This window comes from Chironomus tepperi, unplaced genomic scaffold (assembly GCF_022539635.2).
Source record: "Chironomus tepperi strain 1889 unplaced genomic scaffold, CSIRO-AGI_Ctep_v1 contig_486, whole genome shotgun sequence".
NCBI lineage: Eukaryota > Metazoa > Arthropoda > Insecta > Diptera > Chironomidae > Chironomus > Chironomus tepperi.
In genome coordinates, this window is record NW_027226608.1 from 1,302,854 (window position 1) to 1,328,974 (window position 26,121).

Consider the following 26,121-nt stretch of genomic DNA (forward strand, 5'->3'; position numbering starts at 1 on the left):
CATAACTATGTTGGAACTGGTTGTTGGCACGTTGCATGCAAGTTGATGTCAAGTTGAATGCAAGTTGGTGTCAAGTTGAAGGCAAGCTGTTGTCCAGTTGCTTGCAAGTTGATGTCCTAATGGATTTGTTCACAGTTCCAATGAATTTGTGTCCACTCAGCAATCATAACCTCAAAATTAGCAATTCTAACCTAAAAATCATCCCAAAAATTTACAGAACTTCGCTAAATTTCACAACAGTTTTTGCTACCGTCAAGTTCGACATTCATGAAGACTCAAGACAACTTGAACTGATGCCATACCAGTCATATCCACTAAATGCTAAGAGAACATCCACTTTAAAGTTCAAATTCACCAAAAGAGACATTGCCGTGTTCAAAAATATCTGTCAATTTTCATTTTTTAACGTATTTTCGCCATTTGAAATGCCAAAGGACATTGATGATGACAATTCATTTGATTTCTTTTATGGACAGGACCTGGATGTCCTAATCACACCTGAAGTCATTAAATCTGACGAAAGTTTGAGGTCATTTCCACCCGAAAAACGGAACTGCTATTTTGAGGGTGAAAAAGTCCTGAAAATGTTCAAAATTTATACAAGAAATAACTGCGAAATGGAATGCCTGGCTGAGTTCTATCATCAATTAAATGAGACCCAATGCGTGCCTTACTATGTCATCCGGAATGAGACGCATCCTGTCTGTCCGGTCATCAAGTATTATCAATTAAGACTTCACTTATTTGACTTTTACCAAAAAGATTATCGAACAGATTATGACAAGGCATACTTGGACAATTGTGGATGTCTGGACAGTTGCAATGACATCCAGTACAGCATAGAAGTCATAGAATCTAAGATACCCGGCGAGAATAAGGACAAAGACAATGCAACAATGACAATCACATTCAGATATAAAAATGATAAATTTTTGCCACTTGTTCGTCGAATTTCCTTCACATTTGATGACTTTTTATGTCAGGCTGGTGGACTTCTTGGACTTTATGCTGGAATTTCGGCACTTTCAGTTGTTGAGTTGCTGTATTTTGTCACAATAAGGCCGATTTTTAATTTTTATCGATGGATAATGAGGAGAGTGATGAGGGGAATGTAAAAAGACATTTCGGCGAGTCTCGGTCTTCTTCGGTATTCTTCGACCTTGTTCGGTCTTCGACCTTGTTCGGTCTTCAGCCTTGTTCGGTCTTCGGCCTTGCTCGGTCTTCGGTCTTGTTCGGTCTTCGGCCTTCGGATTTGGATGACTAAGGTCATTTAGAAGGACATGCTAACTGAAGGTCAAACCAACCTTATTTTCGTATTTATCAATCTGTTCCAACAACTATCAATTGATAAGAATTGACATGACATTTTGTTCATAGTGCCTGAATCACGCATATATTTGGAAAATTGCAAACTCATAATGTCAATTTGATTTTTAGTCTCGAACTTACCTGTTTGCTTACTGGAACCAAGTGTTGATGTGGAGTTTAGGTTAGGGTACAGACTCTAGTTGCTGGTTGCGTCCACAATTTTGTCACCAAATCTCACAATATCCTGAAAATATGAGAATACCAAGCACATATGCCTTCATCCTCATCCTCATCAGTTCCTTCAACCAATCATCAGCCATCAACACCTCAAAAACCTTCAACATCTCATGCATATACAGCGACTACAGATACAACATCAATAATGAGGCAAAAGGTGACTTTCATGCATGCGATGTATCCACAACTGTTGACATAAACATAAGGTCACGTGGATATGAGCTTGCCTATGTTGTCGACACCCGCTGGCGTCCAGTTCCGCTCAAAAATATCTCAAAACTCAGTTTTGTAATGGAAACAATTTGGTATTTGCCAATTGGAATTGACAAAATTTTCCCATCCTTAAATTATTTGAGAGTTGAGCACTGTGACTTGAAGGAAGTGACACAAAGTGACTTGAAAGTATATCCTGAACTTTTGTATTTAATTCTATCAAATAATGACATTCAAGTGCTGGAAAAGGATTTATTTAAGTTTAATCCACACCTGCTGTATATTGACGTCCAAAAGAACCAAATTGACTTTGTACATCCAACAATTATCAACAATTTGACTAATTTAATGGTTTTTAATCTAATCCGCAACAGATGCATTAATGACATTTATAATAAAAAATATGAATTGACAAATTTAAGGCAGGAATTTGTTGACTTTTGTCAGAAAACTGAGGAACAGCTGAACAAAATCGAAATTAAGGAAATTGAAATTAAACGTGGAAAATATTTTTGGATTTTAATGATTTGTGGATTTATTGTTGGAGTGTTTTTCATTTTTGCTGGTTTGGTATTTGCACGGGGTGCTGTTAAGGTTTGGAATTCTGGAAATTGAGAAATAAAATGAATTTTTTTGAGATTGTACGCATTTTTTGTGATTATTTTGTCATTTTTTATTGATTCATTAAAGGCTGAAATTGATGAATTAACAACTGTTGGGTCTAATTTTATCCATCAACAACTATGCTTTACCCCCCTCATTCTGCGCACCATGCGCAACCTTGCGCACTCTGCGCACCCTTCTCTCTTTGATCACCCTTCCTTCCTATCCTTTTCTCAATGACCTTAGATTCAATTAGGGTTTCTGAAAAACCGCGTTTTCTCAAAACCGCGGTTTTGCGGTTTTCCACAATTTCAAAAACCGCGGTTTTGCGGTTTTTTGCGGTTTTCAATTTTAATACAGATGTATGAAATTTTTCACAACAATTCATATTTGGAGTTTTATGCATAAAAGTTTCAAATTATTCTATTTTAATTGCTCTTACCAGATTTTAGTCCAGTTTTTAAGTTAATAGAAAATTTAAATTTATTTTTGAAAAATTTTCTTCAAAAATTTATATTTTGTGGATTTATGAGAATTTTTCCATACAAAGTTCTGAAACTGCGGTTTTTCTTTCAAAACCGCGGTTTTTTAAAAACCGCATTTTAGGGTCAAAAAGTGCGGTTATGCGGTTTTCGGAAAACCGCTTTCAGAAACCCTAGATTCAATTCATTGCCTGATATAGAACAAAATTAGGTCATAAGATTCAATCTACACTGCGCATTATCAAAGTGTTGTATCAACCAAAGATTATAAACATTAAAATAACTAATAATTTGATAACAATCAACATGAACTCAATTTTTATTTAAAATATTCTACATCATTCTATTTATTCTACAGTCCAACATCCACCAAGCCATGAAACTGACAGCACTCAAAACTTTCTGTTCGGAATCATCAATTCACGGAATTCCTTATCTCAGCAACGATAATCTTCACATAATTGAGAAAATATTTTGGACAATTTTTACAACTTTATCAATCATTTGCTGCCTTTTATTAATTGGAAAGATTTTGGCAATTGCTAAGGATGATCCAACTGTGATTTATTCATCTGACAATTCTGTATCTGTGACTAAGGTGAGTGTGGGTAAGAGTAGGGTGGGGTTGTGGGGTAAATTACTATTAATTCACAATAATTCACAAATTATCTTCCAGATACCATTCCCAGCTGTCACAATATGCTTTGACCTTATTGTGTATGGTGATGATACCCGATCAATCTATCATGAGATAAAGGAACAGCTACAAATTGGAAATATCACAGTAGATGACCTGTCAGAAGATCAGTAAGTGAAAATTCAACATTTACATCCCAAAACTCAAATAAACCTCAATTTCAGGCTGATGAACCTGCAAGCCATTGGTCTTATCATATCCGATGACTACTTACTAAGCTACAATGTGTCCAGAATCCCAACAGATGACATTGTCAGTCATATGAATCGGTTTACTTTATCATTTTATAAATTGACTCTAATATCTGTATTTAGTGATATTATAATTGGATATTTAGCCAAAGTAGTCGGTCCCAATGGACTTTGCTTTAACTTCAACACGATTGGTGCCAATAAGTTATACAAAAATATCCAAAATGTCCCAAAAGAATTTAGATATAGACATAATATTGGATATAATCAAAGAATTGAAAAATATTTACGGTCACCAATGCAAGCAAGTAGGTTGAACCTTACAAATCCGATGAGTTTGAGGGAACCGAGGTCAAATTATCTTATTAAGCTGCCGGAAGCTACAAAAGGATTAAAACAATCTGTTTCAGACCTAACAAAGACATATGATTATTATAAGTTTATAAATCCAAAGATTTACATCCACAATCCATATGAACTTTATAGTCGTGACTCAATATCTTACTATAATCATCCAGAAAGTAAAATTGTGTACATTTTGGATCCAAAGCAGATGATTATTGATGATAATTTGAAGGATTTTGGACCGGATAGGTAGGCATGAGGAGGTGACAGAGTTGGCAGGACTGCAATGTGGAGGTGCATCCACTGAAGTCCAGACTCAAAACTCTGCATTTTGAGATTATGACATGATTTATTGTGACTACTTTCAGACGCGGATGCTACTTTGCAGCTGATGGCATTGAACATGGTGAAAATGAGAGGAATTTGAAATATTTTAGTATTTATACAAAAGGGAACTGCAGGCAGGAATGCCTGATTAATAGGACATTGGAAGTTTGTGAATGTGTTCAATTTTTCATGATTCGTGAGTGACTTTTAACCTTGAAATTGGCAACTTAACCTCAAAATTGAGCAACTTAACCTCAAAATTGAGCAACTTAACCTCAAAATTGAGCAACTTAACCTCAAAATTGAGCAACCTAACCTCAAAATTGAGCAACTTAACCTAAAAATTCCTAACCTAACCTCAAAATTCTCATCAAATCTTTACTTTAGATGACAACACAACTCGAGTCTGTGGACTTCATGACATGGCATGCTATAAACAAGTTGAAAATGAGCTTGATGGTGTGGATTTATGCAATTGTTATCCGTATTGTGGTGAAATTGACTATAATGTGAAACAATCTGTGCTATCTTATGTGTAAGAATTGATTTTGGCACCTAAAGCTACTTCCTAATTCCTTTATTTTCAGAAAACCAATTCCATTGTACTATTTTGATAGTTTTGTGGAACGGACAAGACCTCGCAAGCTATTATGTCACGCAACTGTCAAATTCAATTCAATTTCATTCTTTCCGTTCATATTAAAGCGTCAATTTACGGAACTTGACTTTATTTCCTACACTGGCGGTGCCTTTGGTCTATTTTTGGGAATATCCATCAATTCCTTCATTGAAATCTTTTATTACTTTACAATGCGGCTTATGTTTAAATGGTCATTGTCTAAAGGAAATGGAAATAAAGTTGGAACTGTGGATAATATGGACGGAACTAGGAAGTCAAAATGGAGTTACTTGACATATTATTTTAGTATTTCGACAGTTCATGGAATGAGTCAAATTGTTATGGATTATAGGCATTATGTTGAAAGGTAAGTTGGTCTGGGGAGCCTCCAGGATGTCCAGGATGTCCAGGGAGTCTCCCTCGGGGTGGTCGGAAGTCAAATTCATCCACCTCATACCCCGGGGCAGTCGGGAATCCCAGTCATAACCCCTGAACCTCAATTTCAGAATGTTTTGGTTCCTTGTACTTGGACTTTCGCTGTTCTACTGTGGAATATCCTCATACGAGATGTACAGCAAGTTTGAGGAAGCATCGATTGCCATCACTTATGATTCTGACGAGAGTTCAATTGATACTGTAAGGATGAGTCAACAATTTTGAAGGACATAACTTAATTTAGACTAAATTTTGATCTTTTAGATTCCATTTCCAGCTGTTTACTTCACACCGGAAGTTCTGGTCTGGAATAACTATCTCATACATGATATCGTTACTGCAAGGAGATTCAATGACATAACCTCAAAATTCTTTTACCTTTGGATGTCTGGAATGTTGTTCAAGTATGTGACCTGCAATTGCCGACCTGCATCCCCTAATGTCCATCCTTATTTGCAGTTACATCACCAACTCATTCATGTGCAGCTTTAGTTATGTTTTGATGAACCTTAAGTATATAACGTATCCACATCCATTTGTTAAATATGATATAGTTCATCATTTGTTCCTGTATGATAAAATTGATTGGGTATCGGAGCAATATGCAGTATGGGATGATGAATTTAGGGCTGAAATGATTAATTTTATTGGACGAAGTGGATTTGGATTTGCATTTAATATGTTGGAACCGGCGAGGATGTTTAAGAATGGGTGAGTGGAACTTGGTGATTCTGAGTGGACAAAAGTACGTTAGAACTAGTTGATGTCAAGTTGCATGCAAGTTGATGTCAAGTTGATAGTAAGTTGATGTCAAGTTGATTGCAAGCTAATGTCAAGTTGCTTGCAAGTTTATGTCAAGTTGCTTGCAAGTTGATGTCAAGTTGCTTGCAAGTTGATGTCAAGTTGCTTGCAAGTAGAAGGCAAGTTGAATGCAGGCTGATGTCAAGATGGTGTCAAGTTGAAGGCAAGTTGATTGCAAGTTGATGTCCATTTGATGACTAGTTCTAACGTATTTATGTCCACTCAGCAATTCTAACCTAAAAATCAACCAAAAAATCCACAGAACTTCGCAAAATTTCACTAAAATTTGGGGTAGCTCCAAGTTTGACATTCATGAAGACTCAATGCATCTTAAACTAATGCCATACCAGTCATATCCACTAACTGCTAAGAGGACATCCACCTTAAAGTTCAAGTTTACTAAAAATTACTATACAAACTATAAAGATATCTGTCAATTTCCATTTTTTAACGTACATTCGCCATTTGAAATGCCAAAGGATATTAACGACGACAATTCATTTGATTTCTTTTATGGACAAGATTTAGAAGTGCTGATTACACCAGAAGTCATCAAATCTGATGAAAATTTGAGGGCATTTCCACCTGAAAAACGGAACTGCTACTTTGAGGGCGAAAAAGTCCTGAAAATGTTCAAAATTTATACAAGAAATAACTGCGAAATGGAATGTCTTGCTGAGTATTATTATCAAAATAATCAGACCCAATGCGTGCCTTACTATGTCATCCGCAACGAAACTCATCCAGTCTGTCCAGTCATTAAGTATTATAACGTAACACTTAATTTATTTGACTTTTACCAAAAAGATTATCGCACAGATTATGACAAGGCTTATTTGGAAAATTGCGGATGTCTGGACTCATGCAACGACATCCAGTACAGCATAGAAGTCATAGAATCCAAAATTCCTGGCGAGAATAAGGACAAAGACAATGCAACCATGACAATCACATTCAGATATAAAAATGACAAATTTTTGCCACTTGTTCGTCGAATTTCCTTCACATTTGACAAGTTTTTGGGACAAGCTGGCGGACTTCTTGGACTTTATGCTGGAATTTCGGCACTTTCGGTTGTTGAGTTGCTGTATTTTGTTACAATAAGGCCGATTTTAAATTTTTATCGATGGATAATGAGGAGAATGATGAGGGAAATGTAAAAATTAAAAGGTCATCCTGAGGGTCATCCAGAGGGTTATCCAGAGGGTCATTTAGAGGGTCATCCAAAGGGTCATCCAGAAGGTCATCCAGAATGTCTACTGACTTTTTCATAGTTCAGATCTACTGCGCAACTATGCGCCAAACTGCTGCGCAACTATGCGCATCTAATTTTTTTGCAAATCCTACGATTTTTCTGATTTTCAGCTATTTTTCTGAAAACTATTGCACAAATTCTAACATTTTGTCTGATAAACATCAACATGAGTCAACTTTAATCACGATATGGACTAAATTACTGCAAAATAACATGTCATAAGGGAATTGGCAGTCATAGTATCGACTTCAAGTGCAGAATTGTCCTTAAAATTGTTTAAATTCTAATAATTGTTGATATTCTAATAAGCAAAAGACATGAATATACAGTTGACATGTGTCACCATCCTCAGCCTCATTAGTTCCTTCAATATTACATCTGGATTCATCATATCCTGCATGTATGGATATTTTAGTTACAAAATAAGTAATTCAACAAGTGGAGCCTTTTATGCATGTGATGTACTTAATGACTTTAACATTAGATCACGTGGATTTATGCTGGATTATGTTAAAAATGGTGAAGATGATTATTATGGCATATCCAGTATGAATGTATCAAGATTAATCATTGTGGGTAAATCTATGTGGTATTTACCGAATGGAATTGTGGATTTTTTTCCAGATTTAAATAATTTGGAAATTGCACATTGCGACTTAAAGGAAATAACACAAAATGACTTGAAGGTATATCCAAAATTGGCATATTTAAATTTGGAATTTAACGACATTCAAGTGCTGGAGCAAGATTTATTTAAGTACAATCCATTATTATATTATGTCGGAATTTCAAATAATGATATTGACTATATTCATCCAAATATTGTTGAGAATTTAAATCATTTAATGACATTTGATATAGGAGCTAATGCATGCATTAAAAAGGATTATGAATATGGTCAATTTGACATTTTAAAGCAAACAATAATCAAGTGCTGTCAACAAACTGAGGAAGAATTTGAAAAAATTGAAATGAAGAAAGTTGAAATTAAACGTGGAAAATATTTTTGGATTTTGATGATTTGTGGAATTCTGGTTGGTGTGTTTTTCATTTTTGCTGGTTTGGTATTCGCACGTGATGCTGTAAACATTTATAAATCTAAAAATTGAGTAATAAATTGAAGATTTTTTTGTGATTTAAGTCATTTTTTGTGATTATTTATAATTTTTATTGATTCAAAAAAGCTCATCATAGTGATCTAATAACTGTTGTGTCTTTGCATTTTATTCCTCACTCTGCGCACTATTCGCTCACTGCGCATATTGCGCACTCTGCGCATCTTTCTTAACTCTTACCCCTTCCCTTGAACACTTTCCTCATTATCCATCGATAAGCATTAAAAATTGGCCTTATTGTGATAAAATACAGCAACTCAACAACCGAAAGTGCCGAAATTCCAGCATAAAGTCCAAGAAGTCCACCAGCCTGACACAAAAAGTCATCAAATGTGAAGGAAATTCGACGTACAAGTGGCAAAAATTTATCATTTTTATATCTGAATGTGATTGTCATTGTTGCATTGTCATCGTCTGTAATTCCACCCGGTAGTCGCGTGTCAATGACATCGACTGTGTATTGGACTTCATTGCAACTGTCAAGACATCCACACGTGTCTAAATATGGCTTTGTAAATTTCTTTTCACGAGATAAAGTCTGTAAAAATTGATATTTTCTAAAAATTATATCAAAATTCTTCTCAATTTGACAGATTTTGTGGGTTTGATTGCGGATGACGTAGTAAGGCACGCATTGGGTCTCGTTCAGTTCCAGGTAGAAGTTTGTCAGACATTCCATTTCGCAGTTCTTTCTTGTGTAAATTTTGAACATTTTCAGCACTTTTTCACCCTCAAAATAGCAGTTCCGTTTTTCAGGTGGAAATTTCCTCAAACTCTCGTCAGATTTGATGACTTCAGGTGTAATCAGCACATCCAGGTCCTGTCCATAGTAAAATTTATTTGTTGTGTCGTGTTCGTACTCGCCAGGAAACTCGAATGGTAGATATACACTGAAGTATAGTGGGTAGCATATGCTCCTATACTCAATGTATCTGTTCTTTTCGAGTATCATTTTGAGGTTAGATCTTCCATGTCCATAAAGCGGGTAGCTTTGGTACGGTATTGGATCTAAATGTTTCGACTCTTCGCTGATGTTGAAGGTGTGCTTAAGGAGGACATCCGTAAAGTTCTCTGAAACACTGAAGGAATTTTGAGGTTAGAAAGTGAATTTTGAGGTTAAGTTGCTCAATTTTGAGGTTAAGTTGCTCAATTTTGAGGTTAAGTTGCTCAATTTTGAGGTTATGCTGCTCAATTTTGAGGTTAAGTTGCTCAATTTTGAGGGTAAGTTGCTCAATTTTGAGGGTAAGTTGCTCAATTTTGAGGTTATCTTACCCTTTCTGATACATCTTATCAGTCATCATATTAAATGCAAATCCATATCCATTGCGTCCTAAAAATTCAATCATTTCCGGACGATATTTATCATTCCAAATGACAGCTTGATTCCTGAACCAATAACCCTTTGTTTCCATGAATATCAGCCACGTTAAAGCATTCTTAAAGCCCACATCCATGTCTCGTAGTGGATCCAATGCAAATCTATAGTTACAAAGGAGCGATGGAACCAAATATCTATGCAAAATGCTCCTACGATCCCAAAAAGCAAAAACCATGCTTTGTTCTATTCCTTGTACATGTCCAGTCCATGCCATTGACACTAACTGATAAGGTATGACTACTTCTGGTGACAGGAAAATTGCCGGAAATGGAATCTGAAATAATTTGAAATTTTTTGGTATTTTTGACTTAATGAAAATGGAGTAAATTTACAGTTTCAACAGAACTCTCGTCAGAATCATAAGTTATGGCAATTGTGGCTTGTTCAAACTTCTCGTACATCTCATATGATGATATTCCGCAGTAGAGGAGTGAAAATCCAAGACAAAGGAACCAAAACATCCTAAATTTGTAGAAAAAAAGGAAATTGTCAAGATTTGGTAAACTTCCAGGTGAATATGGGTTGATATGGATGGATTCGGATGGATTCGGATGGTTTCGGATAAATTCGGATAGTTTCGGATGAATTCGGATGGATTTGGATCAATCCGAGTTAAACCGAGTGAATACGAGTTGAATCCGAGTGAATTCGAGTTGATCCGATTGGAATCCGAGTGAATCCGAGTGAAATACGAGTAAATCCGAATGAATCCGAGTGGAATACGAGTGAATCCGAGTGAATCCGAGTAAATACGAGTGAATCTGAGTTGAAAACAAGTGAATCCGAGTTGAATACGAGTGAATCCGAGTGGAAACGAGTGAATCCGAGTGAATCCGAGTGAATCCGAGTGAATCCGAGTGAATCCGAGTGAAATACGAGTAAATCCGAATGAATCCGAGTGGAATACGAGTGAATACGAATGAATCCGAGTGGAATACGAGTGAATCCGAGTGAATCCGAGTAAATACGAGTGAATCTGAGTTGAAAACAAGTGAATCCGAGTTGAATACGAGTGAATCCGAGTGGAAACGAGTGAATCCGAGTGAATCCGAGTGAATCCGAGTGAATCCGAGTGAATCCGAGTGAATCCGAGTGAAATACGAGTAAATCCGAATGAATCCGAGTGGAATACGAGTGAATACGAGTGAATCCGAGTGAATCCGAGTAAATACGAGTGAATACGAGTTGAAAACAAGTGAATCCGAGTTGAATACGAGTGAATCCGAGTGGAAACGAGTGAATCCGAGTGAATCCGAGTGAATCCGAGTGAATCCGAGTGAATCCGAGTGAATCCGAGTGAATCCGAGTGAATCCGAGTGAATCCGAGTGAATATCTTTCAATCAGACTCCGATGCTTCATTACAATTTGACTCATTCCATGAATAGTTGAAATATTGAAGTAAAAAATCACATAATTCATCTTTGTCTCATCAGATTCACTAAAATCTTTAGCACCAATTTGCATTCTCTTCTTTTTATTCCTCAACCAGTTAAAAATGATCCTAAGTGTTGAGTAGTAAACAATCTCAACAAATGACAATATCGATATACCCAAAAACAGTCCAAATGCACCGCCAGTGTATGCTATAAAGTCAATTTCAGTAAATTGACGCTTCAGGACGTACGGAAAATATGAAATTGATCGAAATTTGACAATTGTGCATGAGTCGACGTTATCTTTCCTGGTTTTCTCAAGAAACTCACTGAAGAACTCTAAAGGAACTCGTTTTCTGTGGATGAAAATTTTGGTGAATTTTGATGAAATAGTCATCATGGTAGGCATTGACTTACACATAATCTGGTATAATTCTCTGAACATTGTAGACAATTTCACCACAGGATGGATAACATTTGCATAAATCCTCACTGTTCTGCTCAGCTTCGACATCTTTGTAGCATGCCATGTCATGGATTCCACAGACTCGAGTAGATTCATCACCTGGATTGAGAAATTTTGAGGTTAAGTTGCCAATTTTGAGGTTATGTTGCTCAATTTTGAGGTTAAGTTGCTCAATTTTGAGGTTAAGTTGCTCAATTTTGAGGTTATGTTGCTCAATTTTAAGGTTAAAAGTCACTCACGAATCATGAAAAATTGTACACATCCACAAACTTCCAATGTCCGATTAATCAGGCATTCCTGCTTGCAGTTTCCTTTTGTATAAATATTAAAATATTTCAAATTTCTCTCATCTTCGCCATGTTCAATGCCATCAGCAACAAAGTAGCATCCGCGTCTGAAAATAAGCATGCAATTATTGATTAGTTTGTGATCTCGATGCTGAATAGTATGGCTGTTTGTGATTTGTTGATATTAAATGACATTTTTGTAGTATTTTTCAGGATTTATGTCAATGCCATTTGATTGAATATTTGATGATAAAATGGCAGAATGTCATGGAATTTTGGGAAATGTTTAGAAGCTATGTAACACAAAAATGACCTTCAAATTCATGTAGTCCAAGGAAGTTCCAAAGAGTTCCGTAATTCCCAAACATTCCCTATCCATGAATCACCTTAACTAAGTGAATCACAACCTGTGTGACACGACACAGTGGTAAGCAACCTGTGTGACGTGACACAGTGATGGACAACCTCTATGACGCGACATAGTGGTGAGAAACATGTGTGACACGACATTATGTTGCACAGCATGTGTGACGCGACATAGTGTTGCACAACGTATTGTGACGCGACACAGTAATGGGCAATCTGTATGACGTGACAAAGTGGTGAGAATCCTGTGTGACGCGACATAATGTTGTACAACATGTATGTTGCGACATAGTGTTGCACAATATGTGTGACGCGACATATTGCTTAGACATTATGTAAATTTTTGAAAATGACACGAACCATATGTCGTGTGTGATTTCAAACCAAGCTTTTCACTAAGATGTGCCATGTCACACAGGTTGCTCCAATATTGTCCACCACTGCTATAACTACTCACGCATCAGGTCCATAATCCTTTAAATTATCATCGATTAAGATCTGCTTAGGTTCAACAACATACATAACCTTACTATATCGATTACTATAATAAGAACTAAAGTCCCTATTGTAGATCTCGTATGGATTATTGATGTAGACCCTTGGGGATGCAAACTTGTAATAATCATAAGTGTTCAGCATGTTGTCAAGTGTATTCCTCATTGTTTTATCCTGTTTGAGGATCCTCAACTCAAAATGTGAATCAGCCAGTGTCAATTTTAATGGATTTGACAGATTAAGGTCCTTGTACTGCATCGGTGATCGCAAGAACTTCTCAACACGCGTAAAATACAAAATATTGTGGACATACTTAAACATTTTTGGTGAATTTTTTATATTTTTATATAAATTTTGTGCATCAACCATGTTAAAGTTGTAGCATATGCCACTAGGTCCAACAATTTTTGAGAATAATGTAGCATAAATGTCACTAAATGTGCTTGTTACAATTAAATGACGAAGTGATAAGGTGATGGCTTCAATTTGATCAGCAATATCGTCGGTTGGGATTCTTGAGACATTGTAGTGGAGTAAGAAGTCATCGGATATGACGAGGCTGATGGCTTGGAGGGTTCGAAGCCTGAAAATAGTCAAATTTGAGTCAATTTAGATGCTGATTTCTTGGGTGGATGGTATGGTACCGTACCCTACCCTATCCTACCCCAGATATCCTACCTTATCCTAACCCGGGCATTTTACCCCAGCCATTTTAACCCCAGGCATTTTACCCCAGGCAATTTTACCCCAGGCAATTTAACCCCAGGCATTTTAACCCCAGGCATTATACCCCAGGCAATTTAACCACAGGCATTTTAACCTCAGGCATTTTACCCCAGGCATTTTAACCCCAGGAATTTAACCCCAGTCATTTTACCCCAGGCAATTTAACCCCAGGCAATTTAACCCCAGGAATTTTAACCCCAGGTATTTTACCCCAGGCATTCTACCTCAGGCATTTTACCCTGGGCATTTTACCCCAGGCATTTTACCCCAGGGAATCTACACCGGGGATTTTACTCCGGGGTTATCAATCCTACATAGATAGGTAGAGTAGAGGTAGGGCTAGGTAGTGCAGTGTAGGATATACACCTCTTGTGTACGTACACTATACCGTCCAACGACCAAAGAAATCAACCCCCAAAGACTTACTCATCCTCAGTCAAGTCATCAACAGTAATTTCACCATTTTCCAACTGTTCCTTAACGACATGATACCTTGAGTATGTAACATTACCAAAATGCATCAATTCAAAGCAAACTGTGACTGATGGAAATGGAATCTGTAACAATGCATTAAGTCATTATCCTTAAAATTCTCAACTCAATATTACCTGAGTAACTGGAACTGAATTATCTGACGTGTAAGTTACAGTCAAGTCTTCTTTGACCATCACCATAATTTTACCAATCAGCAGTAAGCAACAAATGAATGAAATTATTGTCACAACTGCCCAAAAAACTTTTTCGGATAAATTAATGTCATTGTTGCTGAAATATGGAATTCCGTGAATTGATGATTCTGAGCAGAAGGCTTTTGGTGTTCTTAACTTCATTTTTGGAGTGCCAATGGCAATATTTGAGGCTATTTTGTCAATTATATCCAGTTTTATGAGGAAAAATGCTGTTTCGTGTTGAAAATTCTGTAAATTTTTGATCAGATTTGTAGTTTGATATTCTAGCAGGGTTGTAGCTATGTATTTTACCCTACCATACCCTACCATACCCAACCATACGCTACCATACTGTACCATACTGTACCATACTGTACCATACTGTACCATACGCTAATATACGCTATTATTCTTAACCATACTCAACCTTGCCCTATCATGCCTTGTCATACGCAACCATGCTTTAACATACGCAACCATACCTAACAACACCCTACCATACCGAACAATACCCAACCATACGTTACCATACGCTACCATACCCTACCATACCCTACTATACCCTACCATACCCTACCATACTCTACCATACGCTACCATATCCTACAATACCCATAGGTAGAGTAACCTAGATAGCATAAGCAATCATAAGTCTAGATTGCTCCTTTTTTAACATTTTATTTTATTCAAAAATTAATTCTAATTTCTTAATAAGGATGAAGCCTTTGATGAGGATGATAACCAACACTCGATGATGCCACCATCATACCAGGATGTGGCGGAAGTAGTGGTGCTTGGATCAATGCCTGATGATGATGCGGATGATGAAGATGATGTGGACCCGGTAGATTATGATGAATTGAGTGCTGTTCGAGATTCGGTGGAAGTTCTGGAATGCCAATCTGTACTTGTTGTGGGAGATGAACATGTTCCTTTGATACATGTAGTTGAAGACTTTCACCGGTTGGAAATACTTTTCTACATTCAGTACATTTGATGTTTGGCACGGCAGCGCGTTCGTTGAGATGAATTTTACGCTTATGCATGACCATGTCACGATTTCTGTTTGGAATTTAGAGGATTAGAAATGATTTTTAAGAGATTAGGCTTTCATTTCCAATTTTTAAAGTTGCGCAACCATGTGCGCAGGCATGCGCATCTGGAATAATTGAAAATGCAAGACTGATCTCAAGAAATAGAAATAATTATATGTCCAAATCTACGCACCCACATGCGCAAGTGTACGCCATTAATGGCGCAACCTTGCGCACTCAATTTTTTTTTGGCCAAAATTTATCAAATACTCAACCTACCTTGTAAAAGCCTTATTGCAAATATCACAAATAAAATTCTTCAATCCCGTATGTGTTGATAAATGTCTTGACATATCAGATGACGTAATAAACGTCTTATTGCATACAGGACAGATATGATCACGAACCCCAGAGTGGATCTTCTTATGGGCTATGAAGTTACCGTGTGCTGAGAATTGCTTTGAACAGATTTCACTGGAAATGAGATTTTTTGGTTAATTTTTGGGTCTCTTAAGGATCCTTATGGACTCCTATGGATCCCTTTGGACTCCTATGGATCCCAATGGACTCCTATGAAGCCCTATGGACTCCTATGAAGCCCTATGGACTCCTATGAAGCCCTATGGACTCCTATGAAGCCCTATGGACTCCTATGAAGCCCAACGGACTCCTATGAAGCCCAACGGACTCCTATGAAGCCCTACGGACTCCTATGAAGCCCTATGGACTCGTATGAAGCCCTATGGACTCGTATGAAGCCCTATGGACTCGTATGAAGCCCTATGGACTCCTACTGATCCCTATGGACTCCTATGAAGCCCTATGGACTCCTATGAAGCCCTATGGACTCCTATGAAGCCCTATGGACTCCTATGAAGCCCTATGGACTCCTATGAAGCCCTATGGACTCCTATGAAGCCCTATGGACTCCTACTGATCCCTATGGACTCCTATGAAGCCCTATGGACTCCTATGAAGCCCTATGGACTCCTATGAAGCCCTATGGACTCCTATGAAGCCCTATGGACTCCTATGAAGCCCTATGGACTCCTATGAAGCCCTATGGACTCCTATGAAGCCCTATGGACTCCTATGAAGCCCTATGGACTCCTATGAAGCCCTATGGACTCCTATGAAGCCCTATGGACTCCTATGAAGCCCTATGGACTCCTACTGATCCCTATGGACTCCTATGAAGCCCTATGGACTCCTATGAAGCCCTATGGACTCCTATGGACCCCAAAGGACACTTAACCTCACTTACCATACAAATGGCTTATCCCCAGTATGAATCCGGACATGAATGATCAAATTATGCTTCTGAGCGAATCTTCTATTACAATAGTCACACTGGAATGGCTTCTCACCGGTCTGTAACCCAAAAATGGTCATCAACTCCAAAATAAGCCACAAATCCCAACTATTCATACTCACATGTGTCCTCAAGTGCATCTGCAGCTGTGCCAAGCACTTGAATGTCTTATTGCACTGATAACATTGATGAACAACTTTTGGTGTCGGCTTAGGTCCACGTTTCTTCAATTCCGTCTTCGGCTTATATCGACTACGTCTTTTTGTCTTTACCTTCTGCTTCATCTCATCATCTTCTTTACTAACATCCTTATACACATCCGTCATTGTCGTTGCATCACGTTTCGTATCAAAAATTCTAATTCCAAAATATTGTCGCAATCTTAGGTCCGAATTTTCACATTGCTGCTTAAAATGATAGGCAAGTGACAGTCGGTAGTAGCAGTTGTTGCAGATACCTATTGGGAGATTTGGGTCACTTTCGTAGACTTTGAGGTCGAGTGTTTGGAGCATGATGAATGGTGAGACGGCAAATTCAGCACTAAATATGGATGTGAATATGCCTTCTTCGAGACAAACTCGACAGACTTTATTGTTGAGACGATAGCTGGTTTCCATTGGGTTGAATGGTAGGGTGGGTGATGGATGGGAGTTGATGGGTTAGGAAGGATGTGGGGGAGGGTTAGGTAAAGAATCAAGGGCTGGGGAGAAGGTAGTTGGGTTTAGGTGATGACTCGAAGGTTGGAGGGATGTGGGGTTTGACTCAAGTGTAGACTCAGAGTTCGAGGGGATGTGGGGTTGGGCTTAGATTTTGATTGGAAGATTAGGGAGATGTGGGGTTGGGTTCAGGAGTAGACTTGGAGGTTGGACGGATGTCGGATTGGGTTTAGTAGTTGACCCGAGTGTTGGGGTGGACGTGAAGTTGGATCTAGGTGTTGATCCAAAGGTTGAAGGGATGTGGGGTTAAATTGAAGGTCGAAGGGATTTGGGGTTGGGTTTAGGTGTTGACTCGACGGTTGATGGGGATAAGCTCCTATTGATCAACTGTTCCTGGTCAAAATGGCTAGTTCCTGCTAGTTTCTGGTGTTGTTGCTCGACCTTCTTCTCCACTGATTGTACCCCAAGTTGACTTGAAGGTCTGATGTTGGACTTTTGATCACTTTTGGATATTTTCTTGTGATTTTTGATGGAAATTCTGCTCTAATTTCTCAAATAATCACAAATTGACATCAAATTTTGACATATTTTGACTTTTTGTGGAATTTTTCGATATTTTGATCACTTTTTCATATCAAATCTTAAAATTTCACTGACATAATTCAAATTTGTACATCATATCCACTTCTATTGATCAATTTACACTGAATTCCTTATAAAATCCAATTTAATCCATGTCAAATGATACAAAACTCAATTTTTTTCATAAAAATTCCACTTTTTATCCAAATTTCCTTTATTTTTGTTTACAAAACAATCCAAAGATTCCGTTCAGAACTAAATTTTGTGCAACAATTGCCGTCAGAATCTCAAAAAAGTGCCCTAAAATGTTCAAAAACCTTACAAATTCTCAGATTTTTGTTTTTATTTACAATTTTAGAAACTTTTTATTCTGTTTTTGAAGTAAAATTGTATAAAATATTGAGGAATTGAGGAATTTGGAATCAAAAAGGAATCAAAGCTGATTGCATAAAGTTGGTCAAGTTCCGGATCATCAAGTCAAAGCTTAAAACAAGGATATTTAAGCAATTTATAGCAAAATTAGGTAAGAAATTTCTAGAAAAATGTCAAATTATACTCAATTGTAGATTTAGTTCAGTAAAGACTGTATATTCTCCACAATCTTGGATATACTCTACTACTCGGGTTATCCTACCGAACCCTGGATATCCTCTACTATCCGAGATATCCTCAACTACTTCGGATATCACACCCTACCCCTTCTTCAGCTCATGGGTACCTAAAATAGGACATGGAGTGGAATAATCTCAGCCTAACTGTGTAATTTAGTGTAGGATACTCCGTGTAGCTTAAGAAACCAATTCCAGAGTCACTTTGACCTGATTCTGAACCTCATATCGACTAACTGACTTGTCCTATCCAGGATCTGTCAATTCTTGCTCTAATCTTCATCCTTACATCCACAAAATCTAATTCAACATTTCATTTCTCATTTTTCAGTACCTAACAACCCAAACATCTCATCACCACTAAACCATGGCTCACTACAAAGGAGCAGCCAGTGAAGCTGGCCGTGCAATGCAACTCATCAAAAAGCGTGAACTCCAACAACAAGAAGCCGAACTTCGCAAAAAGAAAATCGAAGAAGAAATGAAAGTTCAAAACATAGACAGTAAATTTGCAGCACACATCGATGCCGTCGAGATGCAACTCAAAGTCAGTACCGTAGGTCTCGTGACCTTAGACGAGATGAAGGCAAAGCAGGAGACAATGGTTCAGGAACGCGAAAAGAAGCTTGCCCGAAAGGAAATGGAAAAGCATTCCGAAAAATTAAAGCAATTGGAAGCAAAAGAGGCTGAAAAGTCAAAGCAACGGAAGCAGATCCAGGCATTATCCTTCAAACTTGACGAGGATGAGGAGGAAGACGACGACTGCGAATCATCAGACAGCAACCAAAAGTGGTCCGAACACGAACCAGTCAAGAAGAAAATTAAAAAGAATCCAAATGTGGACACGAGCTTCCTGCCTGATCGGGAACGTGAGGAAGCTGAGAATAAGCTGAGGGAGGAACTGCGGCAGGAATGGGTCGTAAAGCAGACAAGCTTAAAGGATGAAGAAATTGAAATTACATTTTCATATTGGGATGGAAGTGGACATAGGAAGGCACTTAAGATGAGGAAAGGCAATTCAATTTATCAGTTCCTGCAAAAGGCACTGGATGAGGTCCTGAGGAAGGAATTTCCGGAGCTAAAGACAGTCTCAGCTGATCAGTTGATGTACGTTAAGGAAGACTTGATACTTCCACAACATTACACATTTTATGACTTTATAGTCACTAAGGCACGCGGTAAATCAGGTCCATTGTTTCAATTTGATGTTAAGGATGACATTCGTATGATATCGGATGCGACTGTTGAGAAGGAAGAATCACATGCTGGTAAAGTGCTGTTGAGAAGTTGGTATGAGAGAAATAAGCATATATTTCCAGCTAGTCGATGGGAACCATTTGATCCGACAAAGAGTTATGATAAATATACTTATAAGGATAAGAAGGAGAAGTAAAAAAGTCATTTTTTTTGGATGTTAATAAAGAATTTTTAGAAATAATTGAATTAATGTATTTATTTGGGGTCATGATTGGGGATTTTTTTCAGGAATTTGTGAAGGATGGTGAATTTAGGAAAGAAATAAATTTGTAGATTATTAAATAATTGAGTTTTGAACCTCTCACTGAAAATGCGCAGAACTACGCATCCAGCTTCACTGGACTACGCATTAAGCAGCATCCAAAGACACACGCATTTGCATTCATTACCACAAGACTTAAGCTGTGCACGACTTTACCATCAATCTGTACACAACTGCGCAATAAGCTAAAAATTAAAACAAATTCAGATGCGCACTACTGCAAATCTTTTTGAGAATGACTAACTAAAAAGCTGTGCATGGCTACGCATCTAGTTGAACACAACTACGCATCAATCCAACCATTACTATGCATTCACATGCGCACAACTACGCCAATTTTCTTGCTATCCTCAATTATTCGTCATGCTGCATTCAACTACTCTCAACTGTGCATCTAGCTGTCCATTATCACACAATTAGATGAGCATAAATACGTCTTTTGATGAGCATGACAAATCATCCGGGTGACCATGATTAAGTATCTAGTATCTAGATGCATACCGAAAGCTGTTCACAACTTCACAATAAGCTGCGCACATCTGCGTAACAAGCTGCTCACTTATTCAGATGCGCATAACCATGAATTCTCATGGGTATGACCAAGTATCTATCTGTCCACGACTATACATCCATCTTCATGCCACTGCGCATCAATCTTCGCATAACCAAGCATTCAGATGCGCAAGTATATGCATTCAGTTATACTGCATTCCGACTATCCAGATCGTGGACCTTGAAGCTTATCCCGAGTATGGCTTTGGTTGAGGGTTTACCACAATAGAGTACCGAAAATAAAAGGTTGTCTAGCACTGCAATAGAATAACTCACAATAATCCAAAAAATGCAGAAACTTCACTCAAAAATCCGTTAAAATTCAAAAAACTTTCCCATACTCCATCCTCAGTTGCAGCCCCTTCAACAACATCAAAAACATTTCCCATTACCATCCATCCCCCTATCCGTCTCACATTATTTGTTTATATCAGCTGATTTACAGGTTGACATTTGAACAGCAAAAAAAAAATTATAATTTTAAAAATAGACTGAAAATAGGCAAAGCAAGCATAGAAAAAATTAAAAAATTTCATAAAAAAAAGTAGAAAAAAAATAAATTTAGTCAACATGGGGCTGCTCTACATCCTCAGCTATGTTGGAATATTCTTTCAAATGTGTTTCATCACAATTGCCTTAGCCGCTGGACTTTATTATATTAGTGGTAAGTGAAGTAAATGGAAGTGAAATGTTGGCAAAATTTTAATTTTGAGGATTCAAGGTTGATGGGGATTTGAGGGGGATTTGGTGGGTTTTAGGGATTTTTGAGGATTTAGGGGACTTAGTGGTCATGTCTGGATTTGTTTTGAATTTTTTGGGACATTAAGTCATGGAAGTTATTGACAATTTTGATTGATTTTTGTGATTTTTTATAATTTTTGTGGATTTTTGAGGCTTGTTGAGCATTTTTACGTATTGTAGCTGGATTATCGGTTAAATCAGATGTGATACAAGCCTGATTAGCACAAATCAGCTACTGCCCTCCTTTCCTAGTCCTACAGATCAATTGTGATCCATGGTATCCTTCAGATGCTCCCTAAAACTGGTCATATCACTGACCTGCCAATTTCCACATCCAAATCACTTAAATCGATCAAAATTTCAGTCTCTGACCGACTTCCAGTCAAGATGATCATCTCCATACCTGATTTAATGCCTAAATTCCTAATTGCCATCAATTATACCTCAATAAATTCTAATTTTTGTTCCTTTATTTCTTTTTCATTTTAGAACTAGTCGAAGAATATTCCGAAAAATCCAAAAAAGTCATCAAGACAGTCACAAACATCACAATCATCATCTACATCCTGTTTATATTCACCGAAAGCTTTCCATACACAATTATAATATTTGGGATTCTCGCCCAGCTCTCACATCTTCTAATCCTTCGGACATTTCCGGAAGTCCGAATTCTGTCCTTCGAGTTCATCACAGCCTTAATCCTGCTGTTCATCAATCACTATCTAGCCTATAACTTTTTTCAAGAATTTTTCTATACATTATCAGAAATTCTCGGTTATTTTACATTATGTCTATGGTTGGTGCCATTCTCACTGTTTGTGTCGTTAAGTGCTAATGATCAGACATTACCGACATATCAGGACACGATGTCAGCTAGTTCCAACGATAATGATGTTGTTACCAATTATTTTTCATCAAAAAAGCGAAAAAATTTATTAAATTTCTTTAAAAATGCAAAGGAATCGGTGCTGCCGATGAGAACGAAAAAGTCATTTTAGGAAAATAAATTTGAGGAGATCCTTGGACAGGCAGAGAGGGAGCTTTTAGGTACTTTTAGGTACCCATAGTGCCGTTTGGGTACTTTAATGACCATGAAAGCATGCTCTTTGGCTGTTTGGGGATGCTTGTTGTTTTTGGGGTTGGGTTAAGGGGTTGTGTGGAGATTTATGTTGTTACCCGTCATTATTCTCTCTTATTTTTAAAATGTAATTTAATTTTGTTGACAATTGAGTCAGGGGTGGAGCCAGGGAGGGTCAAAAGGAGCTCTAAGCATGTTCCATTCGAATTTACACTGACTTTCTGGTTTATACCCCTAATCAGAGTGCTATTGAAGCAACCGGCTGGATTTTGGAGGTAATTGTGGTTGGATGCTCTGCATGGAGTGGTGGGCAACCTTTGTGCTACGGCACACAAGTTGCTGTAAGGCATATGACGCAGAAATGGTCCAAAAATCCGGCAAACTTGTCTCTAGTCTGAAGTCTGGTCTTTATCAAATCTGACCGGGAGGTAGAGTCAGACTGGACGAATTGTAGATGTTCAGCCATTTGTACGGCGTGTGTCTTCCTTAATGGCACTCAAAAAACTGTAATTTCCTGTTTTTGTACCCATAAAATTGTAATAAAAGACATTAAAAAATAAATCAAATTAAAAAACTCGAAATCTTTATTTTTTGTGCCTTTATATTAAAATTGTATCATATAGTCATCATGTCCAACCACAAACTCACTCCTCATCCCTAATTTCCATTCAAAAATGCAGCAACTTTCCCGTTAAACTCATCAGCATATCTCAAATGGATGTTATGCTTCCCATCAGGCCATGTAATCAGCTTAGCACCTTTAATGCTCTCCATTAAGTACGGAACATGAACTTTAGCCAACATTGGATCCTTTTCACCATGCAGAATTAACGTGTCAGCCTTAATGTCCTTCAGGAACTTCAAGCACAAATCGCCGTCATTTTCATGATAAATTTTCTTAAATGTATCGACCCAGTTCTCCCATGTTGTCTTGAAATAGTCAGCACCGTAAAGCTTCTCAAGTGGTTCACGCATTTTTGCACTCCATTTGCTGACATCGCGTATGCTGTCGTAAATCTTCAGCTCGTCTTTAATGATGAAAGCATTTGATCCAAAAATTGCCAATTTTTGTACATTTTTTGGATGTTTTCCAGCTAAAATTAAGCCTGTAATGCCACCGTCACTCCAACTGGAATGGATATATTGTTAAGGCAGACTTAAGGCAGTGATGGGCAATCTGTGTGACGCGACACTTATACTGTGTGACATGACACTTAAACTGTGTGACATGACACTCAACCTGGGTGCAACATGACACTCAACCTAGGTGCAACATGACACTCAACCTGGGTGCAACATGACACTCAACCTGGGTGCAACATGACACTCAACCTAGGTGCAACATGACACTCAACCTGGGTGCAACATGACACTCAACCTGGGTGCAACATGACACTCAACCTGGGTGCAACATGACACCCAGCCCATTAGCAATATGTGCCGCAGCACACAGGTTGATCACCACTGACTTAATATTCAAAAATCTACAAACCCTAAAACATCAAATTTATCAACTTTTAATGCATCACAAAGCAGCTCCTTAACCAAATCAGCGTCCTTTTCCAGAAAATCTGTCGTAAATTCCTTCTTTGGTGGAATTGACTTGCCATATCCAGGTGGATCCCATGCAATAATTTGATAATTTGGTAATAATTTTGGTAAATTTTCAATTTGTGGTTTAAAGTCGGTGAAAGATGAGCCTGGAAGTGAAATTTGAATAATTTGTGGATTAATGTCTGTAAATTTGGACATACCAAGTGCACCGGGCAGCATAATCAACGTCTTTTCAGCCGGCTGATCATCACATTTGGATACGACATAATTTATATGAAAATTTCCAACTTTTACTTTTTGTTCGGTAATTTTGACATTTGGGAGGGATGATAGGAACCTGATGTTGGTGCTTAAGATTGAGGATGGTCGACTTGTGAGGGTTTTTAACATTTTTTTGATGATTTTTGTGGTTTTTAAAAAATTATGAAACTTATCACCGGTGAACAAAACAAATGAAAATCAAAATAAAACATAGAACATTGGATGTTCAATGTTGGATGTTGAATGTTGAATGTTTTACAGCAATTGTTCACTTTTGAGGCTTGAAACTGAGCTTTTACAATATAAATTGATCAAAAAAGCTTATTAAGTCTGCAATTTGATTGAAACTTGTGAATGTTTTGATATTGTAAGCTTGAACATTTAGTCCTGGGAATCTATTGCACCTACCCGAAAGGCATAACATGAAAAATTGTTGAATAATCCTGTTTCAGGACTGGATGATTCCATTAAATCTGAATAAAATCTTGTTAAACTAAGACCGGTTTATTATATTTCTCTATGAAAAGTGCTCAGGGTTTCCTGAAGTCTCAGTCACATGAAATCACGAGATCAGGACAATGAAGTCTAGATCTCATTATTCTAGAACTCTTACGTCTGTCTATCGCACATTGTTTGAAATATTCTTGCAATCTAGTATTAAACTAAGAGTTCTTTTATAGATCTTATGATCTACTAGCCTTATAACTGATGTCTGTTGTATTTAAGACTACATTTTTGACCCATAGTTAATTTATCATAAGATCAGCAGCGAAACAGTACATGTAGAAGATTTCAAGGGCAAGAGTATGCTATTACAATCTAATAAAACCATTCTGAATAGCACAAAACGGTTAAATAAGTACTTGAGTATCATTATATCAGTAAAACACCTAATTACAGTGTAGAAAATGCAATGTAAGTCATGCTAATGCTCTATATGCTCAATTTCTGAACGATGGAAGTAACTTTAGAGCCCTGGTCAAGCCTAATGTATTGGATTTGAGTCACATTGGTGTGGTGAACACTATTTTTAAACTTTTCAGCCTTACGTATGTCTTTTGGGTATGTATATGTTATTGAAGCTCACTATGAGTGAGGTCAACGAACCATGGACGTGATCAAGTCACCAGTGGAATAGCCAACTCATCAGGTGTATAGCCATCTTATTAGGGATGCAGTCAACTTACCAGGAAGGTAGTTAACTCACCAGGAGCGAAGCTAGCTTACCAGGGACATAGGCAACTCCATCAAGGACGTAGCCAATTGACAAGATGCTTATCCAACCTCCCAGGGTCGTAACTAACTCACCTGATTAGTAGCCAACCTATCAAGGAAGAACCCAACTCTACAGGGGTCTAGAAAACTCTTAAGGAAATAGTGAAGTCACCAAGAACATAAGCAACTAACCAGAGGCTACTTCAAAAAAAGAATAGAGGAGTTGCGTCGTAAATCCCCCCTACAACTCACCAACACTCTCAAATATAAATTTTGATTAGATTTTTGATATAATTATCTAAACAATGCATTGATAACAATTATCAAGAATGTCAAACTACAAGATAGATCGCGTGTCGAAGAACTTAAAGAATGAAGCCATAAAATATAGAATTTTTCATCCACTCCTTATAAGGTATGGCACAACAAAAATTTCTATTGACTTTCCTTTGTGTCCAACAACCTTGAAATTTGGAAATTCCAATTAAATCCAATCAGATCCAATTAACGCATACTTAATATTGATGTATACACTTGTACATAAATAGACTAGCTTATCTGTTGCTCTTGGTAAGGGTTATATGACGTTGTAAAAAATATTATTATCAGCTACTTACTTAA

At 37.5% G+C, this 26,121-nt stretch overlaps 7 protein-coding genes across 10 annotated transcripts in view; 3 read left to right on the forward strand and 4 right to left on the reverse strand.

Annotated features, from left to right (window-relative positions):
- The window catches only part of LOC139099828 (neuronal acetylcholine receptor subunit alpha-6-like), a 129,485-nt gene that overhangs the window by 93,428 nt on the left and 9,936 nt on the right, over positions 1-26,121 (forward strand). The window contains exon 1 of one of the 2 annotated variants that reach the window (XM_070652368.1): positions 9,384-9,393. The exons of the other annotated variant lie outside the window; for it this stretch is intronic. The gene's annotated coding sequence lies outside the window, so the exon portion shown is untranslated. Of the gene's footprint in view, positions 1-9,383; positions 9,394-26,121 lie in introns of those variants that run through there. 2 annotated transcript variants of the gene reach the window in all.
- On the reverse strand, positions 8,403-10,279 carry LOC139099827 (sodium channel protein Nach-like). Its single transcript, XM_070652367.1, has 2 exons — positions 9,901-10,279; positions 8,403-9,707 (listed from the first exon to the last, which is right to left on the reverse strand). The coding sequence occupies exons 1-2, from the start codon at positions 10,218-10,220 to the stop codon at positions 8,798-8,800; spliced, it is 1,230 nt and encodes a 409-aa protein (XP_070508468.1). The 5' UTR covers positions 10,221-10,279; the 3' UTR covers positions 8,403-8,797.
- On the reverse strand, positions 10,140-14,913 carry LOC139099816 (sodium channel protein Nach-like). Of its 3 annotated transcripts, none has more exons than XR_011545367.1 (8): positions 14,329-14,913; positions 14,147-14,277; positions 12,957-13,577; positions 12,086-12,240; positions 11,798-11,945; positions 11,370-11,736; positions 10,339-10,468; positions 10,140-10,280 (listed from the first exon to the last, which is right to left on the reverse strand). XR_011545367.1 is itself a non-coding variant. In XM_070652346.1 (8 exons), exons 1-7 carry the CDS (start codon positions 14,776-14,778, stop codon positions 10,371-10,373), a joined length of 1,782 nt encoding a protein of 593 aa, XP_070508447.1. In that variant the 5' UTR covers positions 14,779-14,913; the 3' UTR covers positions 10,140-10,280; positions 10,339-10,370. The 3 variants fall into 3 exon arrangements, 2 of the variants coding, with proteins under 2 accessions (XP_070508447.1, XP_070508446.1); XM_070652346.1 differs by having other exon boundaries at positions 11,558-11,736; XM_070652345.1 differs by having other exon boundaries at positions 10,339-11,736.
- Positions 15,051-18,222, reverse strand: LOC139099830 (zinc finger protein 664-like). The gene is made up of 4 exons (XM_070652371.1): positions 16,857-18,222; positions 16,687-16,793; positions 15,702-15,896; positions 15,051-15,450 (listed from the first exon to the last, which is right to left on the reverse strand). Exons 1-4 carry the CDS (start codon positions 17,349-17,351, stop codon positions 15,096-15,098), a joined length of 1,152 nt encoding a protein of 383 aa, XP_070508472.1. The 5' UTR covers positions 17,352-18,222; the 3' UTR covers positions 15,051-15,095.
- LOC139099833 (protein FAM50 homolog) lies at positions 18,301-20,023 on the forward strand. Its single transcript, XM_070652373.1, has 2 exons — positions 18,301-18,495; positions 18,912-20,023. Exon 2 carries the CDS (start codon positions 18,948-18,950, stop codon positions 19,971-19,973), a length of 1,026 nt encoding a protein of 341 aa, XP_070508474.1. The 5' UTR covers positions 18,301-18,495; positions 18,912-18,947; the 3' UTR covers positions 19,974-20,023.
- On the forward strand, positions 21,059-23,044 carry LOC139099838 (protein TEX261). The gene is made up of 2 exons (XM_070652382.1): positions 21,059-21,315; positions 21,882-23,044. Exons 1-2 carry the CDS (start codon positions 21,222-21,224, stop codon positions 22,388-22,390), a joined length of 603 nt encoding a protein of 200 aa, XP_070508483.1. The 5' UTR covers positions 21,059-21,221; the 3' UTR covers positions 22,391-23,044.
- LOC139099835 (valacyclovir hydrolase) lies at positions 23,028-25,798 on the reverse strand. Its single transcript, XM_070652379.1, has 3 exons — positions 24,225-25,798; positions 23,963-24,170; positions 23,028-23,599 (listed from the first exon to the last, which is right to left on the reverse strand). Exons 1-3 carry the CDS (start codon positions 24,412-24,414, stop codon positions 23,128-23,130), a joined length of 870 nt encoding a protein of 289 aa, XP_070508480.1. The 5' UTR covers positions 24,415-25,798; the 3' UTR covers positions 23,028-23,127.

What these genes read in the sequence shown, in the direction of transcription:
- LOC139099838 (XM_070652382.1), top strand. Translation starts at nt 21,222, where the DNA reads ATGGGGCTGCTCTACATCCTCAGCTATGTTGGAATATTCTTTCAAATG. An exon ending in TGGACTTTATTATATTAGTG is followed by an intron (nt 21,316 to 21,881) that starts GTAAGTGAAGTA and finishes TTTTCATTTTAG; the next exon opens with AACTAGTCGAAGAATATTCC.
- LOC139099830 (XM_070652371.1), bottom strand. Translation starts at nt 17,351, where the DNA reads ATGGAAACCAGCTATCGTCTCAACAATAAAGTCTGTCGAGTTTGTCTC. An exon ending in AGATGCACTTGAGGACACAT is followed by an intron (nt 16,794 to 16,856) that starts GTGAGTATGAAT and finishes TTTGGGTTACAG; the next exon opens with ACCGGTGAGAAGCCATTCCA. An exon ending in TGCAATAAGGCTTTTACAAG is followed by an intron (nt 15,451 to 15,701) that starts GTAGGTTGAGTA and finishes AATTCCAAACAG; the next exon opens with AAATCGTGACATGGTCATGC.
- LOC139099816 (XM_070652345.1), bottom strand. Translation starts at nt 14,778, where the DNA reads ATGGTACAGTATGGTACAGTATGGTACAGTATGGTACAGTATGGTAGC. An exon ending in ATTCAGTTCCAGTTACTCAG is followed by an intron (nt 14,278 to 14,328) that starts GTAATATTGAGT and finishes GCATTGTTACAG; the next exon opens with ATTCCATTTCCATCAGTCAC. An exon ending in GATGACTTGACTGAGGATGA is followed by an intron (nt 13,578 to 14,146) that starts GTAAGTCTTTGG and finishes GACTATTTTCAG; the next exon opens with GCTTCGAACCCTCCAAGCCA.
- LOC139099833 (XM_070652373.1), top strand. Translation starts at nt 18,948, where the DNA reads ATGGCTCACTACAAAGGAGCAGCCAGTGAAGCTGGCCGTGCAATGCAA.
- LOC139099835 (XM_070652379.1), bottom strand. Translation starts at nt 24,414, where the DNA reads ATGTTAAAAACCCTCACAAGTCGACCATCCTCAATCTTAAGCACCAAC. An exon ending in TATGCTGCCCGGTGCACTTG is followed by an intron (nt 24,171 to 24,224) that starts GTATGTCCAAAT and finishes TTTCACTTCCAG; the next exon opens with GCTCATCTTTCACCGACTTT. An exon ending in GATAAATTTGATGTTTTAGG is followed by an intron (nt 23,600 to 23,962) that starts GTTTGTAGATTT and finishes TATCCATTCCAG; the next exon opens with TTGGAGTGACGGTGGCATTA.
- LOC139099827 (XM_070652367.1), bottom strand. Translation starts at nt 10,220, where the DNA reads ATGGCATGGACTGGACATGTACAAGGAATAGAACAAAGCATGGTTTTT. An exon ending in GATAAGATGTATCAGAAAGG is followed by an intron (nt 9,708 to 9,900) that starts GTAAGATAACCT and finishes AAATTCCTTCAG; the next exon opens with TGTTTCAGAGAACTTTACGG.